Below are 19,635 nucleotides of genomic sequence, written 5' to 3' on the forward strand. Positions count from 1 at the left end.
AAAAACAAATTGAGATGTTTTCTTTCTCTTCTTCGTCTTCCGTTTGTGGAGAAACGACAAACGACTCTCTCTGCTTTGCGTCTGCACGCCAAAGCTGACGTCAGTCGGGAAGAAGAACAGGATGGGCAAGGAAGGTGGGTGTGGACAGGTAAAGGTGAGCGTCTCTGTCGCGCCGAGTACTCGAGGAAGCACACCGACGTTTTATTTACTCCTGTATTCTCCATTTTGAGCCGACTGTGCGTAAGTAACTAAAATCCAAATCTAGAATATATTTTTGTTGTGTGCATCACTTTAACAATTTCACTTTACCGGTGAGTTAGTTTTAAAGTCTACGGAGAGTCTGTCTGTTTTGCTCTCGTCAAATGTGGGTGTTGTTGGTAGTTGAGATTCAAGGTTTTTGTATGTGATATGAAGCCTTTTAGGGCTGGAGTCGTAAATAAAGAGTCGTACGAACTGTTGCGGGTGTCTGCAACGTCCTTTAACTTAAATTGAGAGTAGAGGCTTCACGTAGCAGAAATCGGGAAGTCTTTTGAGTCAGAACAAGGGTGGGGAGGGTTCAGTCATCTGGTTATAAAGGGAGTGTTTCATGTGTTTGATATGGCTCTTATACACTTTAAGATAAAATATATAATATTGTCACGTATAAACTGGTGAGCTGATTAACAATCTATCCAACAGAACAAAACAATGGTGAAGCAAGAGCAGGAGTTAGCCAATCGGCCTGACAACACTGCCTTCACTCAGCAGAGGCTTCCAGCATGGCAGCCCATGCTTTCAGCTGGCATTGTCATCCCAGGATTTGTCATCATCGGCCTTGCATTCATTGGCATTGGCGTTGCTCTCTTTATCACTTCAAAGAACATCCAGGTTATGGAGGTATGACTGTATAAAAAAGAGAGCGGAAGAGACAGTAACACATGTGTAAACTAGATTGACGTGAACTCATCTTAAATCAATATTTTTAAAAATCCCTCTTTTTTTTGTGTTGAGATTAAATAAATGGTGTACAATCCAAAACTGTACACTGCTACTTGCTCGTAGACTTGTCACTTGTACGTAATATTGTACTGAGTTTAAGGACATGTGGTGTCCTTAACACTTGATGGAGACAGGTTTTGTAGCCATCAATAATTAAGGATAACCTTTCTTGTTCTTTCCTAGATGGACTACACTGGGTTTGAACCAGACTCGGATTGCTTCAAGTGCTCCAACCCGGAAGAAAAGAATTGTGTGTGCCAACTGGACTTCAACATTAGCAGTCGATTTGAGGTCACATTGGAGATTTCCACAGACACGTTCACACACATAGAAATAGTAATAAAGTTTAACTTTCCTCCCGGTCCTGACCCTCGGCTGTGATTCTGTTTTCCTCCACAGGGACCTGTGTTCTTTTATTACGGTTTGTCCAACTACTTCCAGAACTACAGAAGGTATGGTGTGTCCAAAGATGATGCCCAGCTGTCTGGAGACCTGGATAACTTTAAGGTGAGTTACCAACATAATATTTTGAAGAACAAAAAACACGCTCTGGTTTTAACTTCCATGGGAAAAACTAAATCCAGATGATCTCAATTGGAACACAAATATTAAAAAGAGTTGAGTATACGTTTTGTCACCTTGGTCAAACAGTTTATATTTTTTATCTGTATACATTTTGGTAACTGTGCAGAACCTAAAGCTGCATTAGTGGTACTTCATTCTCTTGCCCATCTGTAATACAAACAACGATGTCAGACTATTTATTTGAGCATTGAAAACACTGTTCTGTCTCTCTTGAAGAGTCCCAGTGACACCTGTTCACCCTATGACACTGACGGCATAAAACCAATTGTACCATGTGGATCAATAGCAAACAGCATGTTTAATGGTATGTAAGGACATTTAAAATTCATCTGGAATTAATTTTATTTACAGTGTTATGTACGTATTAAATCGTGCATTTGTTAATAGATACCTTCCTGCTGTATCGGGAGGTCAATGGGACAAATGAGCTGGTTCCCCTCGATGGCAAAGGGATTGCTTGGTGGACAGATTACAACGTCAAATACAGAAACCCCAATGTCACACCTCTAAAGGAGGCATTCGAAGGTAGTAACTTACTTCACTGTAACTGTCTGTCCTGTTTAAGTAGCGCTATGGTGCATATGATGCAGATTAATTGTCTTGTAATGAGGGGTTCCCACTCTACTCAAAACAAATTGTGTTGTCAATTGTATTTTACAGAGTGGGAAAGGAGTTGTCTTGTGGATGAAAGAAGCAACTTAGTTTGATGCAGAAAATATGGGGTTCTTTTGTGGGTGGGTGGGGGGGTCATATTTTAAATAATGTGAATTTTATGTTTGAGGAATCATAATAGCTGATTAAAAGTTTAACTTCCAGGTACGGTGAAGCCTTTATTTTGGCCCAGACCTGCTTACGAGTTGGACACCTCAGACCCGAATAACAATGGCTTCATCAATCAAGATTTCCTGGTGTGGATGAGGAGGGCGGCCCTGCCAGATTTCAGAAAGCTCTATCGACGAATTGCTCAGGGTGATTATGCACGGGGTCTGCCAGCTGGAAACTACTCCCTTAAAATTGCCTACAGTATCCTTTTTATATACGTTACAGATTCTGGTTTGATTTGAACGAAGGTGCCTAAAGATTACGCTGGTCATTTTACACTCTGACCTCAGTCTTTTCTTTCCATCACACACATGATCACTGTATAGCAATGGCCAAAGTACCATCGAAATATTTACAAAAACTTGAATCATTCTCATTTATGTTTATACATAAAACCATCAGTGAGCAAAAATTATACAGCAATAAGCTACAGGAGTAATGTGGAAGTGGACACTTTTTACTTGTTTAAAACGGCATATATGTCTGGATAATGAACCTTATTATCGTGTGTGTGTGTGTGTGTGTGTGTGTGTGTGTGTGTGTGTGTGTGTGTGTGTGTGTGTGTGTGTGTGTGTGTGTGTGTGTGTGTGTGTGTGTGTGTGTGTGTGTGTGTGTGTGTGTGTGTGTGTGTGTGTGTGTGTGTGTGTGTGTGTGTGTGTGTGTGTGTGTGTGTGTGTGTGTGTGTGTGTGTGTGTGTGTGTGTGTGTGTGTGTGTGTGTGTGTGTGTGTGTGTGTGTGTGTGTGTGTGTGTGTGTGTTGATTTCCGAAGCGTCACATCTACATAAAGGGGTCCGCCATTGTTTCGGCCGCATGTTGTGAGTCGTGTTACGGCAACAGCAGATTAGTCTAACTTGTTTAACCGGTTGGGTGTGGTTCTGGTTTTACCTGAGCAGAGTGAACACAATGACTCTTGAGTTCAGAAAGAAAACAAGCAAATTTTACGATTTACGTAATCTCTGAGGTATTTACATAGGCTTCAGAAGGACGGCAAAGACATTTTTAAATGTTGATTCTATATTACTGTTTCCAAGTTTAAATCCTTTAACTCTACATACCTTCTCACTACAATACATACATTTTTGTTTGGATAAAAAACTAATTATACTGTTGCAGGCAGCCATTGCTTTCTGTACACATTGGAAATTTATTAATATATTGACCTTTTCGATCAGTTGTTTAACCCATCACAGTGGACTACAGTTTACATTTGTGTCAGTTAAATTATCATTGAGTGGTAATGCAGTTTAAAAACTACACTGCAATAAGTCATTAAAAATAATGCCACTCGGATGGATTATGCAGTTCAATAAAGTTGCTATATGATATATTGATATTGATTAAATGAATGGAGGCCAATGCCCCGAAATAAATCCTTTCAAATTGAATTTATGAGTTGGAAATAGGTAAAATATGCAAAACCGCTGGCTGTTTAATACAGTATCTTAATGTAGCTTTGTATATTGAATGCTTTCGTGAAGATCACTGTTTTATGTGTTTCCATTTTTTCTGTATATCCTTAACATTTTGTCCTCCAGACTATCCTGTTCTGAGCTTTCAAGGGAGAAAGAAGGTGGTGTTCAGCAATGTGTCCTGGATGGGTGGCCGGAATGACTTCCTGGGCATTGCCTACCTTGTGATTGGTTCAATGTGCGTCTTCATGTCCATAGTCATGCTCATTGTCTATGCTAAATTCAAGTTTCCTGAAGAAGACTGAGTCATGGACTTTTGTTTGCTGGTGTATCCTCAGGATCAGAAAAAGCCTGGTGTTGGTTTTACAAATCAAGTTTTGACCTGTTTCCCCAATGTCTGCAAAATCAGATGATTTAGGAGTACATTAACTACATTAACAGGTTGATTGCTAATGGAACAGCTGTAAGAGGGGTCTCTTAATGTTTTGCTTTTCGTCACAAAATGAGCTACCTCCTCAATTTAGGTCGGTAATAATATTTAAGCCAATACGATACTAGACAATAATGTATACTTGATTGTGTGTGTGTGATGTGTAGTTTATTAGCTTGGAAATAATGCTGTAAAATGTGATTACTTTTAACTCAGAGATCTGGTGTACAGGCTATGCAAGCTCATGTTTTACTCATACTGTGGTTTTAGATATTTTACTTAATGTTGATATTTATTTAATAAAACATCAAAACTACTCCTCTGTCTTTATTATAACATTTAGTTTCTACAGGCAATGTTGCCATTTGTAACAGTCTAGGCTTTACACTATCACTAGCAAGGTTGAATCCCTCATCCACTTCTTTATTATGTCTTAAGAGGTCTCCAGTTTCAGTTTTTCGTTTTTTTCCCCCTGAATCCAAAAACGAAAATAATAGAGAACCTAACTCAAATAACGAGCCGATTTAGTTTTTTGCAAGTCCTCTTGTTTTTTGATAGACGCAAAGCAAGGCAGGCGACCCGGAAGTGCGAGTCTGTCAAAATAAAAGACATATATCCTCACTGCACCGTCATCCCTGTTACTGTCATACTCATTCAACATTCTAACCTGTTCTGGTCTAACTCTGCTGACAGTGTCTTCGACCCTCCAACAAAATCACATTATGAAAATGAAGGCACTTTGATCTAAAGAATGATATAGCACTGTGTTGTGCGTGTGAACACGTTTGTCAGTTGACAATGAGTTAGCTATTGTATAAGACTGAAAAATGGAGAGCACAGCTACTCTCACATTTCGAAGATGTCTCGCATTGTTTATAGTAGTCAAATGATTGCTAACCTATAAAACGAACGATAAAAACGTACACGGACCGTGATAGCAGCAGAACATTAATTAATAATAATTAATGCTAGTCAAATTATCTTATTTAAAATCTAACTATCTATTATCAGCAAAGTAGTAATCCCATTTTTAAAGGTTTATAACTTTGCTTGTTTTGTGAAAGCCGTCTTGTAGATCGAATTTACAGCTGCATCACCGGAAGTCACTCCCTTTCTCCCCCTATCTGTCACACCAGAGACTGTAAGAAGAGTCCTACACGACTAAAAAGAAAAAGAAAATAATTAATTTGTTCAACTGTATTGTGGGTATTGTAGTTTTCATCATGTATATTTCAGTGAAATCACAAACCCTTGAACCACAAGTACCACAATGCATTGCGCAAATAAACCCGACGGCCACGGGTGCGGCGTTTTGACAGCGGCAGTCAATGTCTGACCAGCTCGGTTGACACCGCTGCTAACGCGAGCCTCGTTTCTTTGTTCACTCCCACACCGCTACTGGTCGTCGTTGCTTGCTTCAAACAATGTCCGACGGTGGTGGGACGGAGGAAAACTCCGGCACCATGGAGGTGTCGGCCGTTCAGACGGTCGCTGACACCTCGGTGCTGCAAAATCACATGAGAAAATTGGTACCGCTGCTCCTGGAAGATGGCGGCGAGGCCCCGGCCAGTTTGGAAACCGCCCTGGAGGAGAAGAGCGCCGTGGAGCAGATGAAGAAATTTCTGTCCGATCTCCAAGTTCACACCATCCTGGTCGAGAGAACCACACTCAAAGGTAACGTTGACGTTACATTCAGCGGTCAACGAGCTGATTTAAATAACTGAACTAACCCTCGTTGGTCTGTGACGCGTTAACGTTACGTTACATTAGCGGTTCTGGTACATTCGCTGGAGAAGTCGTCTTCTACGAAATGGCTTTGCACTCAATGTTGTATGAGAGCTGGTATTATTTGACAGCCGACTTGATAACAATGTTAATACTTTCCAAACTATTTTTTAAATCCTCCTTGTTTTTTCGTACTACACGCTACCAGCCCCGTCTGTGGAGACATTGGTACAGCTGTAGGTCTATGCATTTCAATTGTGCTTTTATATATTATATTGATGCAGCTTCGCCACACTGGGCGGGGAAGAGATAACCGAGCCAATGACAACACCCGTTATCATTTTAAGGCCTGATACTGGTTAACTTAAGTCTCAGTTAATGGATATGTTTTTGTTATGTGGAATGAATGTACGAGGTTAATGTTGAAATGCGGGTTGTACAAACCACATTCAAATGATAGTTGTTGTCAAGTGACTGTGAAACTGCTATTAATAACACAAGCCCTGTTTAAAAAGAGCATGCACCAAAAACATCTAAAATGAAAAGATAATGAATCCTTTGTAAGAATGTTGTGTGCACCTTCTTGGGGGGTTTATCATGTGAACCAGCTTGTGTCAATGAGCACAAGATCTTCAGTTTTCTCCAGGCAAATTAATCCTGAGCTCTCCCTCTATTTGGGTTGTTTAGGAGTACTAAGGCACTGCACATGCCCAGTCAGTGACTGAGCCTGTAGGTTTTGGTTTCCATTTTATTGCACTAATAATACTGATGCTGCAATGCAGAGGGTGCAGTTTCTTTTCCTATGAATAATGACCTCACTCGTAAAGAAGGGTGGGAACATAGATGGATGGATTTCAGATTGCACTGTCATCCTAATGTAACAAGGCTTATTATACTCTCATAAACTATACTGTCTGGCATCCAAATAATGTATTTTATTTTGATATATTAACAATTTGATTACAGTGTGGAAAATGACTTTTTCTCATCATTGACTAAGATTATCAGAATATTTCATTATTTTGCTTGTTCAGATAAGACTTAGCTTTTATCTTTTCTTCACACAGAGGATGTTGGAGATGAAGGGGAAGAGGAGAAGGAATGCATCACTTATAATATCAGCACTGACATACACTATGGGATGAAGTCCAACAGGTAAGTGATGCATCTAATGCACTGAATTACGGCCGTACGATATGAGAAAGATATGCAATTTGCGATAACATTGTTGAACATAACAGGATATAATGGAATTATTACTTTCTATAAAAAGAAATAAATAATGAAAGTAACTTTGCCTACATTCTTTTATTGAACTGGACGCAACATGCACAAATAAATAAAGAAGTGCAGTTTACTACAGAAACTCTCTTTCAACTAACTCCAAATTCTTTAGCTTTTTCACAATGTTTTTATGCAATGACAACAACAATGATATATTGTGCAGCCCTACACGTCTGCTTTTTCAACCAAGTAATTGTATGTGATTTTATTTATTTATTGCATAGCACTCAGCTTCTACTTGAGTTCTGTTAACTGCTAACTTCCCCCCCTGCAGCTTGGCGTTCATCAAGAGGGGGATCGTCATTGATGCTGACAAGCCCATTTCAACCCAAATTCGTGTTCTGACTTTGAGTGAGGATTCTCCCTATGAGACACTCCACTCTTTCATCAGCAATGCTGTCGCCCCTTTCTTCAAGTCCTACATCCGTGAGTCTGGCAAGGCAGACAGGTAATCTTCAAAATATGTCTTATATTTTAAAAACAACAACTATCAACTAGTAAACTGGATCATGAACTCGACAATGAGTTATAATGTAACATTGATGGAAAATGAATGTGCACTATCATCTCTGTCCTACCTCTCTAGAGATGGGGATAAGATGGCACCATCAGTGGAGAAAAAGATTGCTGAGCTGGAGATGGGCCTTCTCCACTTGCAGCAGAACATTGAGATTCCTGAGATCAGCCTGCTCATCCACCCCATCATCACAAACATCGCCAAGCAGTTCTATGAGCGCGGGGAAAAGCCCAAGGTCACCGACTTTGGCGACAAAGTGGAGGACCCAACCTTCCTTAACCAGCTGCAATCTGGAGTCAACCGTTGGATCAGGGAAATCCAAAAGGTAAGCGGCTTTTCTATATTTCTATCTCAAATTTCACATCATAACAGGTATATGGTCAAATATGTTCTCTTAAACTCACAACTGGGTTTATTTTTCTCCTCCACTCAACCTTTTATCAGGTGACAAAGCTTGATCGTGACCCAGCTTCAGGCACAGCCTTGCAAGAGATCAGTTTTTGGCTGAATCTGGAGAGAGCTCTCAACAGGATCCAGGAGAAGAGAGAGAGCCCCGAGGTTCTACTTACTCTGGACATCCTCAAACACGGCAAACGTTTCCATGCTACTGTCAGCTTTGATACTGACACTGGTGAGTGACAACCAGTCCAGACTTTTTCATTTTTCATTTTTCATTACTGGCAGTAATTGAATACAGTCTGATTTTAATCGTTTTTCCTTTCTCTGCTTCTTATAGGTCTAAAACAGGCTGTGGAAACCGTCAATGACTACAATCCTCTGATGAAGGACTTCCCTCTCAATGACCTGCTCTCTGCTTCAGAGCTTGATAAGATCCGCCAGGCTCTAATGGCCATTTTCACTCACTTGAAAAAGATAAGGAACACAAAGTACCCTATCCAGAGAGCACTGCGACTCGTGGAGGCCATCTCTAGGGACTTGAGCTCCCAGCTCCTCAAGGTGTTGGGCACCAGAAAGCTCATGCATGTCGCCTATGATGAATTTGAAAAGGTTGGTGTGGCTGGGTCTCTAGCATAAGCTAAAACCTGTTGTAATATCCATTTCCCCCCCAGAAGTGTAATTTAGCTGCTCAAAACATTCAACTTCTTTCTAAATGTCCTTTTAACTTCTGCGTGCAGGTAATGGTGGCATGCTTCGAGGTGTTCCAGACCTGGGAGGATGAGTATGAGAAACTGCAGGTTCTTCTGAGAGACATTGTGAAGAGAAAGCGAGAGGAGAACCTGAAGATGGTGTGGCGTCTGAGCCCAGCTCACAGGAAGCTCCAATCGCGTCTGGATCACATGAGACGTTTTAGAAGGCAGCACGAGCAGTTGAGAGCCGTCATCGTCCGTGTGCTGAGGCCTCAGGTAAAACACCATCAGCATGTTTGGCCACACTTGAACGGACCAGCATGTTTTGCCCTCATTTACTTATTTCATGTCCATTTTAATGCTGTTTTCCTGTAGATCCTGACAACACAAGAAATAACATTTGGTTTAGTCCACATTTTATTGAGATTTAAAAAGAAATGTGTCCCTAGGTTTCTGCCCTGCCACAACATGCCCCTGGAGAGACAGTTGAGCCTCAAGATTTGAAGGTAGCTGGAGTTCTCTTTGATGCCGCTGATGCCAATGCTATCGAGGAGGTCAACCTGGCTTATGAGAATGTCAAAGAGGTTGATGGTCTGGATGTGTCTAAGGAAGGCATGGAAGCCTGGGAAGCAGCCATGAAGCGTTATGATGAACGCATCGACCGCGTTGAGACCCGAATCACTGCCCGCCTGCGTGATCAGCTGGGAACCGCCAAGAATGCCAACGAGATGTTCCGCATCTTCTCCCGCTTTAATGCTCTCTTTGTGCGTCCCCACATCCGTGGTGCCATCCGGGAATACCAGACGCAGCTCATCCAGCGTGTGAAAGATGACATTGAGTCACTGCATGACAAGTTCAAAGTGCAGTACCCTCAGAGTCAGGCCTGTAAGATGAGCCATGTCCGAGACCTGCCGCCTGTGTCTGGCTCCATCATCTGGGCCAAGCAGATCGACCGTCAGCTGACTGCATATATGAAGAGAGTTGAGGATGTTCTGGGCAAAGGTTGGGAGAACCATGTGGAAGGGCTGAAGCTGAAGCAGGATGGAGATAGCTTCAGGGCTAAGCTCAATACTCAAGAGATATTTGATGACTGGGCTCGCAAGGTATGAAGCTGATCGTAGACATTATTATAGTGCAGCATCTCAAATATTTGAATAAATGTTCCAAGTTTTTGCATCTGACAGTTCTGTTTTCATTGTTTTGTCCACTCTTCTACTGTTTTTAAATATGTGTCACTCCTTTTGTTTTGTAAATCAGGTGCAGCAGCGTAACCTTGGTGTGTCTGGCCGCATCTTCACAATTGAGATTACCCGTGCCCGTGGACGTACAGGAAACATGCTCAAGCTTAAAGTCAACTTCCTCCCTGAGATCATCACCTTGTCCAAAGAGGTTCGCAACCTCAAGTGGTTGAGTTTTCGTGTTCCTTTGGCAATCGTCAACAAAGCCCACCAGGCTAACCAGCTGTACCCATTTGCCATCTCTTTGATCGAGAGTGTGCGCACCTATGAGCGCACTTGTGAGAAGGTGGAGGAGAGGTTCTCGATCTCCCTGCTGGTGGCTGGGCTCAAGAAAGAGGTTCAGGCTCTTGTTACTGAAGGCATCACTCTGGTCTGGGAATCCTACAAGCTGGATCCCTATGTTCAGAGGCTGGCAGAGACCGTCTTCAACTTCCAGGAAAAGGTCAGTGTCACTCTAAAATGGTTACATGCATAAGTACAGACTCCCGTCAGTTGCCACAAATATTAATTATAATTTTGTTTTTTCTGCGGTTTGTTTTCAGGTGGACGACCTCTTACTGATTGAGGAGAAAATTGATCTTGAGGTTCGCTCTTTAGAGACTTGCATGTTCGAGAACAAAACCTTCTCTGAGATCCTCAACAGAGTCCAGAAGGCTGTGGACGACCTCAATCTCCACTCTTATTCCAACCTGCCCATCTGGGTCAACAAGCTCGACATTGAGGTTGGCAACAAAAAGCAATACAAGGATAATTTCTTCTTCTTGTTCAGTTAGATTGGGACTGTTTTGAATTAGAAGGGAAATACTTTAAGCTTTTTAAATGTGGTTTGTCTGAATCTTTTTCAAAACAATTGTTTTCTTTTTCAAAGATTGAACGTATCCTGGGAGTTCGTCTGCAGGCTGGCCTTAAGGCCTGGACCCAGGTGCTCCGTGGCCAGATAGAGGACAAAGCTGATGTAGATATGGACACAGAGGCTCCACAAGTGAGCCACAAACCCGGAGGGGAGCCCAAGATCAAGGTAGCCATTGTGACTGTAGTGACTCTCTGTGGCATTATGCCATGTTTTGTTTTGATGGATGAATGATTATGTATTTCTTTTACATTTTGGGAAACCTTGGATTCCTGGACAAGGCTCACTATTGTAACAAACAATTCTGTTATTCTCTTTTCCTAGAATGTTGTCCATGAGCTGAGGATTACTAACCAGGTGATCTACCTGAACCCGCCGATTGAAGACTGTCGCTACAAGCTCTACCAGGAGATGTTTGCCTGGAAGATGGTCATCCTTTCTCTGCCCAGGATCCAGAGCCAGAGATACCAGGTAGAGACGTTTGAATGGTTTCACTAGTAGGGCTGGGATTCCCACTGCAGAAAGCCATGATAAGAATGTATGCCTAATTGTCTGTGGTTTATAAACTTGAGAGGTACAAGCCACTTTGAACAAAGTATCTACCAAACATAGAATACGTTTTATTTTAGTTCAAATATGATATATGGAAGGACATATGAATCTTATTGCACTTGTGCTTCCCCACCAGGTGGGAGTCCACTACGAGCTGTCAGAGGAGGAGAAGTTCTACAGAAATGCCCTGACTAGGATGCCAGATGGCCCTGCAGCGTTGGAGGAGGCCTACAATGCAGTTGAAGACATTGTCAATGAGGTGGAGCAGTATGTCAAGGTAAGAGACCTTTACAGTGTGTTATCATACTTAAGGTTTATTTCTGATAGTTGGTTACTTTGTTGGAGGAATGGCTTGAAAGAAATGTAACACCGAATAACTGTTTCCTTACTTGTATACCAGGACTGTTTGCATAATATACATAGTCATGTACATTAGTTTGTGATCATCCATCTCTTTTCTTTGCCACCTCTGTCCAGGTGTGGTTGCAGTACCAGTGCTTGTGGGACATGCAAGCTGAGAACATCTACAATCGTCTGGGTGAAGACCTCACCAAGTGGCAGGCCTTGCTGGTCCAGATCCGCAAAGCACGTGGAACCTTTGACAACGCAGAGACACGGAAAGAGTTTGGGCCTGTGGTCATCGACTATGGCAAGGTAAAGCTGCTTCATTTTAATACTATTTCTTTAGTAACAACCTCTTAGGAAATCTTAAGAGTCTGTTATACGTAATGGTCTTAAAAAACAAACATTTTAAACCCCATGTTTTCAATTGTATAGAGAAGCATGATGTCTGTTTTTACATAAACCTCCTTATTTGTTTCATGATAATTCAATGTTCTTATACAATGTCACAAAGATAATCCTTTTGTATGTCAATGGCCTTTTTATTAAATGTTCTTTTTTGTGATCCTGCCAACAGGTTCAGTCCAAGGTGAACTTAAAGTACGACTCCTGGCACAAAGAGGTGCTCAGCAAGTTTGGCCAGATGCTTGGCCAGAACATGCAGGACTTCCATTCCCAGATCTCTAAGGTAACCCCAAATATGCATATAAAATGTGTTTTGAATAGTTTAGTAACATATATTTCATAGAGACACTGATCGAATGATCATTCTCTGAAATAGATCTTTTTCACTTTAATTTTTCTGTTTCCTCAAAAGTCCCGTCAAGAACTGGAGCAACATTCTGTGGACACAGCTAGCACCTCAGATGCTGTCAACTTCATAACTTACGTCCAGACCTTGAAGCGCAAGATTAAACAGTTTGAGAAAAATGTGGATGTAAGTACTCAAAAACATTCAGTGTCCTTTCCTTTACTCGTTTGTATCACTGCATGCTCCAAGAAATATAGTTTGGGTTCTCATCAGATTCTCACTACCTTTACTTGTAGTTGTTCCGTAACGGACAGCGTTTGCTGGAGAAGCAGAGATTCCAGTTCCCTCCATCTTGGCTCTACATCGACAACATCGAAGGTGAATGGGGTGCCTTCAGTGACATTATGAAGCGCAAGGATACTGCTATCCAGCAGCAGGTGGTCAACCTGCAGTTGAAGATCGTCCAGGAGGACAAAGCTGTGGAAAACCGCACTACTGACTTGCTCAATGAGTGGGAGAAGACCAAACCAGTTGCTGTAAGAGATATTAGATATTCTTATTACATTTGAAATACAATAGACAATGCAGTCAACCGTATTTTGTACTTTTCGTACAAACTGTAGCACATCGGCTGTTGTGACTGAAATAATTCATTAAATCTTTTTTAATTGGCTTTTTTATGTCTAACTGATGATGTGTTTCAACAGGGTAACCTGCGTCCAGAGGAGGCTCTTCAGTCTCTGACGATCTACGAGGGCAACTTTGGCCGTCTGAAGGTTGAGAGAGAAAAGTGTGCCCGGGCCAAAGAAGCCCTGGAGCTCACTGATACGGGCCTGCTCAGCGGCAGTGAAGAGAGGGTGCAGGTAATGCCAGCAAACATTCACATAAAAAACAACAATCAAAGACAAAGTAACAGGCAGTCTAATCCTTTCCTTTTGACTTGTTTCTTTCTTTGTGGCGACTTGTAGGTGGCACTAGAGGAGCTGCATGACCTGAAGGAAGTTTGGTCCGAGCTGGCAAAGGTCTGGGAGCAGATAGACCAGATGAAAGAGCAGCCGTGGGTGTCTGTACAGCCTCGTAAGGTAACAAATCCACAATAATGTTTCAGATCATGGAATCTCTGCTGTTTATTTGAGAAATTATAAGAATATAACTATTCTGTTGGTTGTGTTTTGTAGCTTCGTCAGAGTCTGGATGGTCTTCTGAACCAGCTAAAAAACTTCCAAGCAAGACTGAGACAGTACGCGTCCTACGAGTTTGTCCAGAGGCTGCTTAAAGGATACATGAAGGTCATTTTCTTCCCACTAGGCACATATTTTGACTTGCAAGAAAATGTGAAATATGTGTTTATTAAATTCTCTACTTATTCCTTTTCTCACCAGGTTAACATGTTGGTGATTGAGCTAAAATCAGAGGCTCTGAAGGAACGCCACTGGAAGCAGCTGATGAAGCGTTTGCATGTAAACTGGGTCCCGTCAGAGCTGACCCTGGGACTCATTTGGGATGTGGATCTGCAGAAGAATGAGATGGTGGTGAAGGACGTTCTCCTGGTAGCCCAAGGAGAGATGGCTTTAGAGGAGTTCCTCAAACAGGTGAAGAGCGAGTGCCCTGAAGAGATATAGATATAGATATGTGAGGCTCATAAGGGGCAACTAGCAGTATTTCTTTTATTTTTTTTACATCTATGATTATAAATTACTCTGGTTTGTAGTCCTACTCATCATTTTGTGTTTTTTGGTTGTCAGATCCGTGAGGTGTGGAACTCGTATGAGCTCGACCTCGTGAACTACCAGAACAAGTGTCGTCTGATAAGAGGCTGGGATGACCTCTTCAACAAGGTCAAAGAACATATAAACAGCGTGTCTGCCATGAAGTTGTCTCCATACTACAAGGTAAACAGAATTACTTTACTATTACATTTAGACAATACTTAGAGATTTTACAAATATATATAAGTTTTTCACTGTATCAACATCATGCTCTTCTACTTTTTTCCTCCCAGGTTTTTGAAGAAGATGCCCTGAGCTGGGAAGACAAGCTGAATCGCATCATGGCTCTGTTTGACGTTTGGATTGACGTCCAGCGTCGCTGGGTCTATCTGGAAGGCATCTTCACTGGCAGTGCTGACATCAAACATCTGCTCCCTGTAGAAACCCAAAGATTCCATAGGTATATGAAGTACCCTTATTTAATTTAAAATTATGTATTTATTTAAACTAGAATTGACTAATATGTCTTTTTTCCCACAGTATCAGCACAGAGTTCTTGGCACTGATGAAGAAGGTGTCAAAGTCTCCTTTAGTGATGGATGTGCTGAACATACAGGGAGTGCAGAGGTCACTGGAGCGACTGGCTGACCTTCTGGGAAAAATCCAGAAAGCCCTCGGAGAATACTTGGAGAGGGAGAGATCTTCATTCCCCAGGTAAGACAACGATAGGGGATGAAGGGACTACGCATTGTTGTCAATGTGTATTATAAACAAAACATTACTGTGAACGTCTTCTTTTTAAGTATTTGGAATCAGTTTAATTTATTCATACATTAATTTATTAACTATCCTTAATTGATATATCGCACATTTTCTTTCCAGGTTCTACTTTGTGGGAGACGAGGACCTGCTTGAAATCATTGGCAACAGCAAGAATGTGGCCAAACTGCAGAAGCACTTCAAGAAGATGTTTGCTGGTGTTTCTAGCATCCTGCTCAACGAAGATAACACTGTGGTGCTGGGAATCTCCTCCCGTGAGGGTGAAGAGATTCTCTACAAGACACCAGTCTCCATTACGGACCACCCCAAGATTAATGAGTGGCTGACGCTGGTGGAGAAGGAGATGAGGGTGACACTGGCCAAACTCTTAGCTGAATCTGTCACAGAGGTCACATCCTTCAACAAGGGCACAGCCGTTGACCTGAGCCAGTACATCAACTGGATTGATAGTTACCAGGTTTGTATTGAGAGCATTTATTCGACACGCAATCAGTTATTCAACATACTGCAATTTCACTTAATTTGTTTCCTCTCTTCACAGGCCCAGCTGGTGGTCTTGTCCACTCAGATTGCCTGGTCTGAGAACGTTGAGTTTGCCTTGACCACCATCTCAAGTGGTGGGGACATGAATCTCATGCAGGGAGTGCTGTCGAATGTGCAGGCCACCCTCAACGTGTTGGCTGACACCGTGCTGATGGAGCAGCCTACATTGCGCAGGAGGAAACTTGAGCACCTGGTTAGAGGCCTTTTTCTTTAATAACATGTTTCAAAGAATGTTCTCAAATGAAAAGTGTCTGAAATCCCTCTTCTGCTCTCTCTCAGATCACCGAGCTGGTGCACCAACGTGATGTGACTAGGAATCTGATCAAGATCAAGATTGACAACCCAAAGTCCTTCGAGTGGCTCAGCCAGATGCGCTTCTATTTTGACCCCAAGCAGACAGATGTCCTGCAGCAGCTGTCTATTCAGATGGCCAATGCCAAGTTCAACTATGGCTTTGAGTACTTGGGTGTCCAGGACAAGCTCGTCCAGACCCCTCTCACAGATCGCTGCTATCTCACCATGACACAGGCTCTGGAGGCCCGCCTTGGAGGGTCACCATTTGGTACAGAAGATTTTTTTGTACCCATACGAATTTGATATCAAGATAGTAATGATATTAATACAACTTTCAACTTCATTTTTGTCCTCCACCTAGGTCCTGCTGGCACAGGAAAGACTGAGTCAGTGAAAGCTCTTGGTCACCAGCTGGGCCGCTTTGTCCTGGTCTTCAACTGTGATGAGACATTTGACTTCCAGGTACATAACTGCACACATCCTTTGATCTCAGGCTCTTTTTCTTCATAGACGAGACGATAACAACCTACATTGAGAGATCAGTGAACCGTTTGCAAATCATGTGATTATAAGGATTTAGCTGCTAATTATATAGTTCATTTAACGTATGTCCTCGTTAACATTCTTCTTTTTTTAGGCCATGGGTCGGATCTTTGTGGGTCTGTGCCAGGTGGGAGCATGGGGCTGCTTCGACGAGTTCAATCGTCTGGAGGAGAGAATGCTTTCTGCCGTCTCCCAGCAGGTCCAGTACATCCAGGTGGCCTTGAGGGAGCACAGCAACCCCAACAGAGACAGGAGTATGTATAACATTGGTGGAAACTTGGGTCTCATGATATGAAAGGAGTCTGTCCTTTTAATAAAAGAGACTGTCCAGATTACATTTAGTATTATGAGCACTAATTGCCAAGAAAGATTAAATAACATTTATTTCTTCATACTCAAATTAAAGAAATTCATATTGGGACAGCAAAGCAGTGGATCACCGTTTGTAAAATCTTCAATGAGAACCGCATTGTAAATGAATACACATCTGTCACCCCTCAGGTGTGCCAGTCACCACAGAGCTCCTGAACAAGCAGGTGAAGGTGAGCCCAGACATGGCCATCTTCATCACCATGAACCCTGGCTACGCTGGCCGATCCAACCTTCCTGACAATCTGAAGAAGCTGTTCCGCAGTTTGGCCATGACCAAGCCCGACCGCCAGCTTATCGCACAGGTCATGCTCTACTCTCAAGGTTTCCGCACTGCTGAGATCCTCGCCAAGAAGATTGTGCCCTTCTTCAAGTATGTACTGAATGAACATGGATTGAGAGAATTTGACAGAATTTTCTAAATTCATCCCATGATCTCTATTTGCATCTCATTTGCCTTTAGGATTTTATTGTGAAGCACTTTGTAACGTTGTTTTGAAAGGTGCTGTATACATAAAGTTGTTATTATTTCAGGTTGTGTGATGAGCAGCTGTCATCCCAGAGTCACTACGATTTTGGCCTCCGAGCTCTCAAGAGTGTGCTGATCAGTGCTGGAAATGTCAAGCGTGATCGAATCCAGAAGATCAAAAGGGAGAAGCTAGAGCGTGGAGAGGTGGTTGATGAGAATGACATCGCCGAGAACCTTCCCGAACAGGAGGTATAGATATTACACATTGTAGAACTTGAAGTGACGTTTTGTCAATTTGGCAAATTAGTTTTTATCATTCAGCTAGAAAGTTAAGAGTCTCAAACGGTTATTTCACTGTTTGTCTTGTTACTGTAGATCCTGATCCAGAGTGTGTGCGAGACCATGGTTCCTAAGCTGGTGGCGGAAGACATCCCTCTTCTTTTCAGCCTGCTGTCGGATGTGTTCCCTGGAGTCCAGTACATGGGTGGAGAGATGACGGCTCTGAGGGAGGAGCTGAAGAAAGTCTGCGCGGAGATGTACCTCACTTATGGAGATGGTGACGATGTGGGCAGCATGTGGGTGGAGAAGGTATGTAGTTAAATTTAGTCAACATATATCTTCTTTAATGTGCCCATAAATAATAAGTTGTAGAGCCACAAGCCACAACTGGGCTAGGGCCAGATCCCTGCATGATGGCAGTATTCAAGGTGCTTGCTTAGTAAGAAGTTATTTTAATTTCTTCTGAAACCTTTTTTTATTCATCCTCTTCCAGGTGCTCCAGCTATTCCAGATCACACAAATCAACCACGGTTTGATGATGGTGGGGCCCTCCGGTAGTGGGAAGTCTATGGCATGGAGGGTGCTGCTCAAGGCTCTGGAGAGGCTGGAGGGAATTGAGGGCGTAGCCCACATTATTGACCCCAAGGCCATCAGCAAGGACCACCTGTATGGAACCCTGGACCCCAACACCCGTGAATGGACCGATGGCTTGTTCACACATATCCTCAGAAAGTGAGTTCTGTAACACATTTCATCCACTCGGCTCACCTTTATCTTGGTAAATAGGACTTTTAAAAAAAAAAATATCTGGAGTAAAATATTTTTTCCTTCAATTTCAGAATCATTGACAATGTTCGAGGTGAACTGCAAAAGCGTCAGTGGATTATCTTCGATGGTGATGTTGACCCTGAGTGGGTTGAAAATCTCAACTCTGTACTGGATGACAACAAGCTGCTCACCCTGCCCAATGGCGAGCGTCTCAGCTTACCACCAAATGTAAGAGCACATATCTTCAAACCTTTTCTGTTGTTATTATAGTCTAAACTGGTGCAAGCGTCCTGTATTGACCAACGATTTTTCCCACTCTCTCCAGGTGCGTGTAATGTTTGAAGTACAGAACCTGAAGTATGCCACCCTGGCCACTGTGTCTCGCTGTGGTATGGTCTGGTTCAGTGAGGATGTCCTTAGCACCGACATGATCTTCAACCACTTCCTGGCTCGCATTCGCAGCATCCCATTGGACGAGGGAGAGGATGAAGCTCAGCGCCAAAGGAAGGGCATAGAAGACGAGGATGAGACTGCATCACCAATGTTGCAGGTAAAAAAACAAACAGCTTGACCCTTTTAAAAAAAATTTAAAAAAGAAGGAAAATGGCAGCATTCATTCAAGAAGAATATTTTATGACTTTTCTTCTTTACTGATGTAATGTTGCATGTTCTGTTCTAGATTCAGCGTGATGCTGCAGCTGTCCTGCAGCCTTACTTCACCTCTACAGGCCTGGTGATCAAGGCCTTAGAACATGCCTCCAAGTTGGAGCACATCATGGACTTCACTCGCCTGCGCTGCATGGGTTCCCTGTTCTCAATGCTGCACCAGGCCTGCCGTAATGTGGCGCTCTACAACAACAATCATCCTGACTTCCCCATGCCCATTGAACAGTTGGAGAGATACATGCAGGTAATTCTGCTTTCTGCTCTCCATAATACTAAATGAAGCATACATGTCTTATTGTTATAAGCTGATACATTTTGTTGCATTATCTCTATCCAGAGGTATTTGATCTACGCTGTGCTGTGGTCCTTTTCTGGTGACGGACGATTGAAAATGAGGGCTGAGCTTGGAGAATATATCCGTCGCATCACCACTGTACCACTCCCCTCTGCTCCCAATGTCCCCATCATTGACTACGAGGTACAGCCTCTTTCGGTTCATACAGATATTGGTTCTTCGCTTGAGTAAATGTCAAAGAAAATGTCAGATTCTTCGTTCCTTCCTACAAGTCACTGAAAGCAAACAGAAACTACAGCGGTCTTGTAATTTCAGAAAGACTATTGCATTGGATTCTTTGTATTGTGCA

At 42.5% G+C, this 19,635-nt stretch overlaps 2 protein-coding genes across 5 annotated transcripts in view; both read left to right on the top strand.

Moving 5' to 3' along the window:
• Positions 1 to 4,473, top strand: tmem30b (transmembrane protein 30B). 4 transcript variants are annotated; one of them, XM_034525642.1, is made up of 8 exons: positions 1 to 148; positions 679 to 876; positions 1,162 to 1,269; positions 1,378 to 1,485; positions 1,780 to 1,867; positions 1,951 to 2,088; positions 2,380 to 2,586; positions 3,921 to 4,473. In XM_034525642.1, exons 1-8 carry the CDS (start codon positions 122 to 124, stop codon positions 4,097 to 4,099), a joined length of 1,053 nt encoding a protein of 350 aa, XP_034381533.1. In that variant the 5' UTR covers positions 1 to 121; the 3' UTR covers positions 4,100 to 4,473. The 4 variants fall into 4 exon arrangements, with proteins under 4 accessions (XP_034381533.1, XP_034381536.1, XP_034381534.1 ...); XM_034525645.1 differs by having other exon boundaries at positions 3 to 134; XM_034525643.1 differs by having other exon boundaries at positions 138 to 240.
• A 1,048-nt stretch (positions 4,474 to 5,521) lies between these two features.
• The window catches only part of dync1h1 (dynein, cytoplasmic 1, heavy chain 1), a 29,099-nt gene continuing 14,985 nt past the window's right edge, over positions 5,522 to 19,635 (top strand). The window contains exons 1-37 of the mRNA XM_034563497.1: positions 5,522 to 5,898; positions 7,017 to 7,104; positions 7,508 to 7,681; positions 7,820 to 8,075; positions 8,195 to 8,381; positions 8,487 to 8,758; positions 8,887 to 9,114; positions 9,288 to 9,941; positions 10,096 to 10,518; positions 10,619 to 10,798; positions 10,945 to 11,094; positions 11,251 to 11,397; positions 11,615 to 11,755; positions 11,956 to 12,132; positions 12,398 to 12,508; positions 12,638 to 12,757; positions 12,868 to 13,107; positions 13,279 to 13,434; positions 13,540 to 13,653; positions 13,750 to 13,860; positions 13,954 to 14,163; positions 14,317 to 14,463; positions 14,574 to 14,740; positions 14,821 to 14,994; positions 15,163 to 15,517; positions 15,602 to 15,796; positions 15,883 to 16,165; positions 16,259 to 16,359; positions 16,535 to 16,694; positions 16,942 to 17,182; positions 17,344 to 17,527; positions 17,654 to 17,866; positions 18,051 to 18,289; positions 18,397 to 18,553; positions 18,651 to 18,875; positions 19,005 to 19,235; positions 19,329 to 19,469. Of these exons, the coding sequence (XP_034419388.1) occupies positions 5,649 to 5,898; positions 7,017 to 7,104; positions 7,508 to 7,681; positions 7,820 to 8,075; positions 8,195 to 8,381; positions 8,487 to 8,758; positions 8,887 to 9,114; positions 9,288 to 9,941; positions 10,096 to 10,518; positions 10,619 to 10,798; positions 10,945 to 11,094; positions 11,251 to 11,397; positions 11,615 to 11,755; positions 11,956 to 12,132; positions 12,398 to 12,508; positions 12,638 to 12,757; positions 12,868 to 13,107; positions 13,279 to 13,434; positions 13,540 to 13,653; positions 13,750 to 13,860; positions 13,954 to 14,163; positions 14,317 to 14,463; positions 14,574 to 14,740; positions 14,821 to 14,994; positions 15,163 to 15,517; positions 15,602 to 15,796; positions 15,883 to 16,165; positions 16,259 to 16,359; positions 16,535 to 16,694; positions 16,942 to 17,182; positions 17,344 to 17,527; positions 17,654 to 17,866; positions 18,051 to 18,289; positions 18,397 to 18,553; positions 18,651 to 18,875; positions 19,005 to 19,235; positions 19,329 to 19,469 (7,602 nt within the window). The 5' untranslated portion in view covers positions 5,522 to 5,648. The remainder of the gene's footprint in view (positions 5,899 to 7,016; positions 7,105 to 7,507; positions 7,682 to 7,819; positions 8,076 to 8,194; positions 8,382 to 8,486; positions 8,759 to 8,886; positions 9,115 to 9,287; positions 9,942 to 10,095; positions 10,519 to 10,618; positions 10,799 to 10,944; positions 11,095 to 11,250; positions 11,398 to 11,614; positions 11,756 to 11,955; positions 12,133 to 12,397; positions 12,509 to 12,637; positions 12,758 to 12,867; positions 13,108 to 13,278; positions 13,435 to 13,539; positions 13,654 to 13,749; positions 13,861 to 13,953; positions 14,164 to 14,316; positions 14,464 to 14,573; positions 14,741 to 14,820; positions 14,995 to 15,162; positions 15,518 to 15,601; positions 15,797 to 15,882; positions 16,166 to 16,258; positions 16,360 to 16,534; positions 16,695 to 16,941; positions 17,183 to 17,343; positions 17,528 to 17,653; positions 17,867 to 18,050; positions 18,290 to 18,396; positions 18,554 to 18,650; positions 18,876 to 19,004; positions 19,236 to 19,328; positions 19,470 to 19,635) is intronic.

The sequence above is a fragment of the Cyclopterus lumpus genome, chromosome 22, assembly GCF_009769545.1.
Source record: "Cyclopterus lumpus isolate fCycLum1 chromosome 22, fCycLum1.pri, whole genome shotgun sequence".
In the NCBI taxonomy this organism is placed as follows: Eukaryota; Metazoa; Chordata; class Actinopteri; order Perciformes; family Cyclopteridae; genus Cyclopterus; species Cyclopterus lumpus.